The sequence below is a fragment of the Topomyia yanbarensis genome, chromosome 3, assembly GCF_030247195.1.
Source record: "Topomyia yanbarensis strain Yona2022 chromosome 3, ASM3024719v1, whole genome shotgun sequence".
Taxonomy (NCBI): Eukaryota; Metazoa; Arthropoda; class Insecta; order Diptera; family Culicidae; genus Topomyia; species Topomyia yanbarensis.
The window spans coordinates 423,292,345-423,302,711 of NC_080672.1; the positions used below are offsets into that span (position 1 = coordinate 423,292,345).

Consider the following 10,367-nt stretch of genomic DNA (forward strand, 5'->3'; position numbering starts at 1 on the left):
TCGAAGACCAATCACATTACTACGTCCAGTTTACTGTCAGATGGGTAAATGATGTTATAGACGTTACAGTTTTTTTTTTTCCAAAATCAGCGCAATGAAGCAAAACAGATTGTGCTACAAGCGTAACATTCCACGCTCGATCGGAATGAAGCAAAATAGGTAAATCTAGACTACCCATTTTATGACTATGTTTCACACATTTTTTTAGAATACCATAGACTTTTCTACGGCTCATGTACGTACACGCCACAAATACTACATCACAAGCTGGTGGAAAATACTAAACAAAGACATGGTAAAAGTAAATGGGATTGTTTTCAACCAGGAAACTTCATTAGTGTTCGTGAGACCAGTCGCAAAGAACTCAATTTATACGTCAAAAAGAGATTACCCGAATAAAAATGTCTAACGGAATTAAAACGACTTTTATTGTTACATCACAATGAAAAACGATATAAAAGAATCAGATATATTGGAAAATATACAAGGAAAATACAATCAAATTAGTTGTTTCTACAATCAGTTTCATTTCCACATCGAAAAAAGGGGTTCGTTAAGTGATGTAACAATAAAAAAAATCGACTTTGTTCCATACATTTTGAAACCACTTACAACGGTTTATGGTGTTATTTGGTTGTAGATTTTTGAAGCTAAGACATTGTTTTCACAACAATTTTACCTGTTTTTTTACAGCGGATTTACTGTTAAAACTGATTCTCAGAATAATTGTGATTTAAAAGTAATAATTTTTTTCTTTTATTTATTTTTATTAATGAGTTAATCACACACTGAGAAAAGAATTATAGTAGCTACGACCAGACTTTTCTGGTTGCTGCAACTATTCGACAAAATAGTAGTAATGACCCTAAGATCGGCAATGTTACACTTCTGTATAGTATAAAATACTAGATAAATTGTCTACCGCTTAACTATGCTCTTGGTACTCAGGACATTTCGAATATGGTCACTGCAACAATATTTACCATCTCAAAAATGACCAAAGAATAATATAAAATATGCTATATGGAGATTCAAACTATTCTAATGTCAGTTTTTAAAATGGCAATTGTTGTTAGGATGACCATATAAAAGCTAAAATGAAAATTAGAACTTCCTAGATATAATCAGTATCAATGTCATGACTACTTCTTTTTATTGTCCACTTTACAATATAATAATATGTCACGAAGACAAACTATTTAGTACTTATAAGAATGCAAATGCTAAAATAACTAAATACATTGTTTATGTGAACGTGTTTCTCATCGGAAGCACCATTGGCGTATAGTGTATTTCAGCCGACTATACTTTCTATTACTACTGACTAGGCATCTTGTCAATTTTTGCGTTCTCATTTTGTATTTATATATGTCGCTGCCATTACAGTGAAAAGTTTCAAACGAGGGACATGTGCTTTAGATTGTTCTCGAATTAAGTGGATCAATGTTGCATCAGGTGAGTAAATACTTCAGAATTTTTAAATAGAAAAATCTGGATGTCCTAAAACCATTATTGTTTCGATGTTCTCTGGATTTAGCGGATGGCAGAGAAAGAGAAAGCTGAGGATCATACCGATTACTTTGCGGATCCTCTATGCACTATGGTAGTTGTTGGGTGGATTGAATAAACGGCTTTTCAGCATGAATCAGCTAAAAGCTGTGGAGCTTTATTAATGAAATGCCCTATGAAACTTATACGCTACTTACATCGGTTCAATACGTAATCCTTCTTCTTCCCAACAATTGTGCAGGTAGAATACTATCCCGTTTAAAGCTATAATTTGGATCAAAATGTTAATTTTCAGGGCGAACAAATTCACGCCACGTTTGTCCTAACCTTAACTTGAACAATCCGACACCGTCCGTTCTGACCGACAGTATTCTTGTGCTACTATCACGGGATTTAAATTTTTGCTTGTGATGTTCACGAATTCAATGGTCTATATTTTCAACTTCTAACAAATTTCATCTATATTTTTTCTTATATCTTCCTCTCATCTGTGCTTGACGTCTATCTTTTTCTATCCTACCATTTCAAACGATCCTTTTTTCCTTTTTTTCTATCCTTCCATTTCAAACGGTCCTTCTTCCCTTTTCCTATCCTTCCATTTCAAATGGTCCTCACTACATCAAAATTGTCCTTCACCGACAGGTGGTCGAACGTGGAGTTGGAAGGATAGGAAAAGGGAAGAAGGACCGTTTGAAATGGAAGGATAGAAAAAAAGGAAAAAAGGATCGTTTGAAATGGTAGGATAGAAAAAGATAGACGTCAAGCACAGATGAGAGGAAGATATAAGAAAAAATATAGATGAAATTTGTTAGAAGTTGAAAATATAGACCATTGAATTCGTGAACATCACAAGCAAAAATTTAAATCCCGTGATAGTAGCACAAGAATACTGTCGGTCAGAACGGACGGTGTCGGATTGTTCAAGTTAAGGTTAGGACAAACGTGGCGTGAATTTGTTCGCCCTGAAAATTAACATTTTGATCCAAATTATAGCTTTAAACGGGATAGTATTCTACCTGCACAATTGTTGGGAAGAAGAAGGATTACGTATTGAACCGATGTAAGTAGCGTATAAGTTTCATAGGGCATTTCATTAATAAAGCTCCACAGCTTTTAGCTGATTCATGCTGAAAAGCCGTTTATTCAATCCACCCAACAATCTAAAAGATCGTCCAAGATAACCACGAAGCAATGCCGAATTGTACAGGAAGTGCCCCCACCGTGGAAACACACTGTAACCAGTGTAATGAACCTGACACGGATCGGATGGTAAGCTGTTGTCACTGCGATTCGTGGTGGCATTTTACCTGTGTGGGTGTGAACGACAGCATTGATGCGACAGACCGACCGTTTACATGCCCAAACTGTCAGAGACCGTCGGCACAGATTCCGGTGATTGATGCACCCGGAAGCAAGGCTAACAGCAAAGCAGGAACGAGCACTTCAACCTGTAGTGCTGGAGCAATAAGGGCTCGCCTACAGCTCGAGAGACTTGAGGCCCAGAAGGCTTTGGCGATGAAGCGTATAGAGTTGGAGCGCCGGGAGCACGAGCGGAAGATGGAGCAAGAGAAGCAGAAAAAGGAAGCAGAGTTTGAGCGGAGGCAATTGCAGCTAGAGCAGGCGGTAATGAACGAGTCATTCCGTTTGAGAGAGGTGATTGACCTAGGTGGGGAAGGCGATGAAAACAACCGGAGTGTCGCCTCAGTGCAGAGTTCCTTCAGCAAGGTACAGCAGTGGAAGGTCGCCCATTCGACGTTGGTTGTCCCGACGGAAAAGGCTCCAGCTATTGGTACGAGTAACGCGACGACCGCAACTGGAATACAAGCTAGGCAGGACGGCATGCAGCAACCAACTAGCATTAACGAGGGTATTCTAGAAGCAGCGTTGGCAGGTATTTCGTTAGGGCAGTCAGGGTTTGAGCCAACGTTAGGGGGTATTATCGGTCGAGCCGAAAGCACAACAGCGCCAATAGTTGGTAGAGGTCAGGCTAACATTTTCTCGGTTACCTCCGCGCTCGCCGGGCCTAGCAAAGGCATCGCAAATGTAATCCCCAAGCAGCATGCTTTCCAAAACTATCCCTTTCCTCTCACCCAGCCTCCTCCAGCAGGCAATTCGTTTGTCATTCCGCGAGTTGGTAACCCGAATTTTGCAATCGCCGCGCAATCGACCGCAGTGAATAGAGATAGTGCAGGCCCAATTAGAGGTCCAGTGACAGTGGAAGAATTACTGGGAGGAGAGTATTCCCAGTCGTACGCCGGCCAACCGTTACCGTCTGTGATCCCCACTGAGCAAAGGTTTTCGAGAAGGCAGACGGTGCCACCAGGAATCCAATTGGGACCGCAGGAGCAACCACGGTTTGCGGAGTTCCAGGCTGGTGCGCAGCAACCTCCGTTGCATGACGAGCAGGCGTATTGGGGACCGACACCACGACAATTGGCGGCAAGACACGTGATGAACAAGGAGTTGCCAATCTTTTCTGGTAATCCGGAGGACTGGCCGCTATTCATTAGCTCGTACGTTAACTCTACTCAGACGTGCGGGTTTTCGAACGAGGAAAATTTGGCGAGGTTGCAACGGTGTTTGAAGGGGCACGCACTTGAATCGGTGCGGAGTCGACTGTTGCTACCGGCGAGCGTCCCAAATGTTTTAGCTACGCTGGAGACACTTTATGGTAGACCGGAATTGTTGATCCATGCGTTGTTGCAGAGGATCCGAGGGGTACCTGCGCCAAAACAGGAAAGACTAGATACGCTAATCGGTTTCGGTATGGCGGTGCAGAATTTTTGTGATCATCTGGAAGCCGGGAGGCATGAAGCGCATCTCAACAATCCGATGCTACTGTTCGAGTTGGTAGAGAAGCTTCCAGCACATATGAAACTGGACTGGTCGCTATACAAGCAGCGCTGCGGGGAAGTGAACCTACGTTCTTTCTCGCAGTATATGCAGACGCTCGTGCGAGCGGCATCCGACGTGACCGTGAACTACGATCCTAGGCCGCAACCTGTACAGCAGCAGCGAATAGTGAAGGAGAAGAACGGAAAGGACAAAAACTTCTGCGGAACTCACTCAATGGAGGATTCTTCTTTGATGGCGACGAACAAAGAAGCATCTGGCGTTACGATGCGCCCATCAAGCCCAGCGTGTTTCATTTGCAAAAACCCGGGGCATCGGGTAAAAGACTGCTCAGAGTTCGACAAGAAAACGGTCGATGAACGCTGGGAGACAATACAGAAACTCGGCTTGTGTCGGCTCTGTCTTGGAGCACACGGAAGGCGCCCCTGCAAGAATCGCAAGCAATGCGATATCGACGGGTGTCAACGGCGTCACCACCCTTTGCTGCACTCCAAACGGGACACAAATGAAGCCCAGCAGGCCAGGGAAAACGGAAAGACGCCAGGAAATGGCTGTAAGAACTTTGGGAACGACGGAAATTCGGCGAAGAATGGGTCCAGGCAAGAATCGAATGAAGCTAAGCCAAGTAGTTCCAAAGCTGTCACCAACCATCATTCCGCTGGGAAGACTACGCTTTTTCGTATTATTCCAGTGACTTTGTATGGGAACAATCGATCTGTGTCCGTGTATGCTTTCTTGGACGACGGCTCGGAGAGAACGCTGATTGACGAAGAGTTGGTAAAGGACCTTGGGGTTGTAGGAGATCCGCAACCATTGTGCTTGCAGTGGACGGCGAACGTGAAGAGGTCAGAAGCTAATTCTCAACGGGTCGCATTGGAAATAGCAGGACGGTCAGGGGCATCCAAACATTCTTTGTCGGACGTGCGCACCGTAAGCAAGCTGGACTTACCACGACAATCCTTGCGGTACGCGGAACTCGCAGAAACCTTTCCGTACCTAAAGGGCCTACCGATCGATGATTACGATCAAGCGGTACCGCGCATCCTCATCGGAAACGACAACGCTCACGTTACATCGACACTCAAGCTACGAGATGGCCGACCGGGAGAGCCGATAGCAGCAAAATCACGTTTGGGATGGACGGTTTACGGATCCAACCAGGACAAGTCAGGGGATATCGTTCATAGTTTCCACATATGCGAGTGCCAGGAGGCCGAGCAGACCCTACATGAGCTCGTGGAGAAGTTTTTCTCAGTCGAGAGTCTGGGAATAATGGAAGTCGCCCATCCTGAGTCCGCGGAAACTCAACGAGCAAATCGGATCCTGATGGAAACTACTAAGCGGGTCGGACAGCGATTCGAAACTGGGCTTCTCTGGAAGTACGATAGCTTCGAGTTCCCGGACAGCTACCAGATGGCGGTTCGACGACTGCAGTGTTTGGAAAGGCGTATGCAGAGGGATTTACTCATCGGCGAAAGTGTGAGGAGACAGCTTTCTGAGTATCAAGCGAAAGGGTACATACACAAAGCGACCCGGAAGGAGCTCGATGATTCAGATCCACGGCGTACGTGGTACTTACCTTTAGGAGTGGTCATCAATCCCAAGAAGCCGTCCAAGGTTCGTATCTTCTGCGATGCAGCGGCCAAAGTGGATGGAGTCGCACTCAACACGATGCTGTTGAAAGGGCCGGATCTGCTAAATACGTTGCTCAATGTTCTATACGGATTCCGGGAGAAACGGGTCGCTCTGTGCGCGGATCTGAAGGAGATGTTTCACCAGATTCGGATTCGACGAGAAGATCGACATGCGCAACGACTGCTTTGGCGAGATGATCCTATACAAGCCCCCGATGTGTATTTGATGGACGTCGCAACGTTTGGTGCAACGTGTTCACCGTGTTCGGCACAATTCGTGAAGAATTTGAACGCTAAGGAGCATTCAAGACAGTATCCAGTTGCAGCCGACGCAATTATCCGGAAGCACTACGTGGATGACTATTTGGACAGCGCTGACGACGTTGACGAAGCGGTGAAGCTGGCACATGAAGTCAAACTGGTCCACTCTCTCGGCGGATTCCATCTGCGGAACTGGCTTTCAAATTCCACCGAGGTTCTCGCACGGGTCGGGGAGAGAGACCCAGTCACAGAAAAGTGTCTCCAGCTGGACAAGAACAGTTCAACCGAACGCGTGCTCGGGATGTACTGGAAGCCGGTCGACGATGTCTTCACGTTTACAACGACGCTAGCGGTGGGTGCGGAGCATCCAACTAAGCGCCAGGCACTGCGAGTAGTGATGAGCCCATTCGATCCGGCAGGATTGTTGTGTTTTTTCCTCATACACGGCAAGGTACTAATCCAGGAGCTGTGGAGGGCGAAGACGACATGGGATCAACTAATTCCGGAGGAGTTACTTGGGAAGTGGATGCGGTGGACGAGTTTGTTCAAACATCTGGACCAGATTAGCATTCCGCGTTGCTACTTTCCGCAACGTTCGGTGAAAGATATCTTGTCGCTGCAACTGCATATCTACGTGGATGCTAGCGAAGAAGCTTATGCGTGTGTCGCTTACTTTCGGGCGGTATTTCCGGATGGGATTTCTGTTGCGTTAGTCGGTGGGAAATCCAAGGTGGCTCCACTGAAGGCACACTCCATCCCACGGTTGGAGTTGATGGCAGCGGTAATCGGAGTACGCTTGATGAAGACCATCCTCACTGGGCACTCGCTCGTAGTCGAGAAGACAGTGTTATGGTGTGACTCTAAGACGGTGCTGGCTTGGATAAATTCAGATCATCGAAGATATCGCCAGTTCGTAGCTTGCCGAGTAGGTGAGATTTTGTCCAAGTCGGAGGCGAAGCAATGGCGTTGGATATCATCGAGAAAGAACGTCGCCGACGATGCGACAAAGTGGGGAAAAGGGCCGTGTTTGTCCTCAGGCGGCCGTTGGTTCCGTGGTGACAACGATTTATATTTGCCAGAAGATCAATGGACCATAGATGCAGATTCAGTCGGCGCGACGACCGATGAAGAGCTGAGGTCGTGTTTGGTGCACAAGGAGGTTATCGTACCGCCACAACTTGTGAGGTGGGAGCGATTCTCGAAACTGACGCATTTGTATCGATCGGTAGCACATGTTCATCGCTACGTACAAAATCTACGGCGAACGGTAAAACGAGAGACTCGACTGGACGGACCACTCACTCAAGAGGAATTAGCAACAGCCGAAACCACAATCTTTCGTTGGGTGCAGTGTGAGCAGTATCCGGACGAGGTGGCGACTTTGTCAGTAATGCGGGACAAGCAGCCAAAACAACAGGCGCGGCTGGAGAAAACCAGCAAAATATACAAACTGTCTCCGTACTTGGACGAAGCAGGTGTTATTCGTTCTGATGGAAGGATATCTGCTGCGACCGTCGCCGCGTTTGACACTAAGTTTCCAGTAATATTGCCGAAAGCCCATCCAGTGACTAGACTGCTGGTTGAATGGTACCACCAACGATTTCTTCACGCCAATGGCGAGACTGTCGTGAACGAAGTGAGACAGCGTTTCCACATATCGCAGCTGCGCCCGTTCGTGCGTAAGGTGGCTAAAGAGTGCGCCTTGTGTAAAGTCAAGAAGCCAAGTCTGGCGACACCCCGAATGGCTCCACTCCCGGCGGCCAGGTTGCAGGCGTACGTACGTCCATTTTCCTACGTAGGCGTCGACTATTTCGGGCCGATCGGCGTGCGGGTGAACCGAAGTATTGCAAAACGATGGGTAGCTCTGTTCACGTGTATGACCACACGAGCAATCCATCTCGAAGTCGCTCACACACTTTCAACGGAATCTTGCAAGATGGCGATCAGGCGTTTCATCGGACGCAGAGGAGCACCTGTGGAGATCCGCAGCGACAGGGGCACACATTTCGTGGGATCGAGCAACGAACTTAAGCAGGAGATGGGCAAAATCGAGCGCCAGCTTGCCGAAACGTTCACCAACGCGAACACGAAATGGGTGTTTAACCCACCTGGATCACCTCACATGGGTGGCGTCTGGGAGCGTCTAGTGCGGTCGGTGAAAACCGCTCTTGCTGCAATGGAGTCTTCTCGAACGCCGAACGAAGAAACGCTGGCAACGTTGCTAGTGGAAACTGAGAGTGTGGTCAATTCGAGACCGCTAACATATATTCCTCTGGAGACGGCGCAACAGGAGGCTCTAACACCGAACCACTTTCTTCTAATGAGCTCGAGCGGCGTAACGCAGACTCCGAAGACGCTTACGGATCCAAGACAAGCCTGCAGGAACGACTGGAATCTATGCCGTACAATGGTAGATCAGTTTTGGCGCCGGTGGGTGCGGGAATATCTTCCTACCATCGCACGTCGTACCAAGTGGTTTGAGGAGACGAAACCGATCGATGTAGGAGATTTGGTGATCATCGTGGAGGAGAAGATACGCAACGGATGGATTCGAGGACGTGTAGCCAAGGTCGTGGTGGGCCGAGATGGGCGAGTTCGCGATGCCGTGGTGCAGACTCCCGACGGAATGGTGCATCGACCTGTAGCAAAGCTGGCGCGGATCGACATAGAAAAGGTGGGGCTTCAGCCGGGAACAGCAGAAGGTAAAGCTGAACCGGAGATATCTAACCAGCCTTACGGGTCGGGGAGTGTTACGGTATGTCCCGCTGACCCCTTCCAACTCCACGGTGGACCACCTGTCGGTGGACAATTTTGATGTAGTGAGGACCATTTGAAATGGAAGGATAGGAAAAGGGAAGAAGGACCGTTTGAAATGGAAGGATAGAAAAAGGAAAAAAAAGGATCGTTTGAAATGGTAGGATAGAAAAACATAGACGTCACGTAGAGATGAGAGAAAGGTATAAGAAAAAAGAATAGATAGAAATTGTTGGAAGTTTAAGTAAATAGAACGTTGAATTCGTGAAGATATAAGCAAACATTTATTTCCGTAAGTAGATCCTATGGCAGCACGAATTTACATGAGTACAATTTCTGAATTAAAACCTAAACAGGTGCCGGAAGGCCAAGAAACGCACTCAACCGTTCGAATTGTGCACGATTGAGGTTAGGTGATACGTGACTTGCGTATTGCCCTGTAATCTAGCCGTAATTGTTGGGAATTAACGAGATACAATAATTGACCGATGTAAGTAAGCTTGAATATTACTCTAAGCATAATATTAATAAATTACATCAGCTTTTAGCTGATACCGTTTGGAATACATTCCTTAGGGTGTTGCTGAAAAGCCTCTTATTTAATCCACCCAACAGTAGTCTTCCTGCTACTACAAACGCACAAGTTTGCTGCATTCGAAGTGAGTAATAGCACATTTAAACCGGTTGGCCATATTGTACATGTTCGTAAAATTGCATTGGTCAGGCTGAAAAAGTATTATAAATTTCCTACAACATTGTTAACAATCTAAATATCGTATCACGAAGTTAAAATAAAATTAAATCAAGATAATGTTCATGAGAATTTCAATTTCTAAACTTTCCGAAATTCCCTATAATTTCCATTCCTTTATCTGGTTATATTGTCCTGTGCTATTTTCAATTCAACCAGATATTCCATTTTGAAATAACCAGTCAACTTATGTCAAAATTACAATATTTTAGTTATTACAAACAGTCCAGATTAAGATGACTTTTCTTATTGTTATGTCAAGCACCCCACTCACAGTGGTGATTCACATCACGCCGAGTGTTCAATTTTACTATCATTGTACAACTCTTCAGGTTTTGTTATTACAAACATTTCCAGGTAAACATTACTATGCATATTGTTACACTGAACATTCTACATACATTGGTCATGGTTACAATGGAGTGTTCAATATTACTACTATGGTACAAATCTTCTGTCTAGTAAACTTGAACATGTATGTAGTTAAAGTCACCTAATGTTGTAGTCGGCTGATAATCACTATACCCGCAAAGTCGAATTTACCTCCTAATATGGTAAGTGTTACCATAATATTTTTCTTAGTGCAATCTATAGATGTTTACACA

At 45.7% G+C, this 10,367-nt stretch overlaps 1 protein-coding gene across 1 annotated transcript; it reads left to right on the plus strand.

Annotated features, from left to right (window-relative positions):
• The first annotated feature begins 2,230 nt into the window (after nucleotides 1–2,230).
• LOC131688401 (uncharacterized) lies at nucleotides 2,231–9,620 on the plus strand. Its single transcript, XM_058972606.1, has 3 exons — nucleotides 2,231–2,439; nucleotides 2,503–9,501; nucleotides 9,553–9,620. The coding sequence occupies exon 2, from the start codon at nucleotides 2,701–2,703 to the stop codon at nucleotides 9,070–9,072; it is 6,372 nt and encodes a 2,123-aa protein (XP_058828589.1). The 5' UTR covers nucleotides 2,231–2,439; nucleotides 2,503–2,700; the 3' UTR covers nucleotides 9,073–9,501; nucleotides 9,553–9,620.
• Nucleotides 9,621–10,367: the final 747 nt, after the last annotated feature.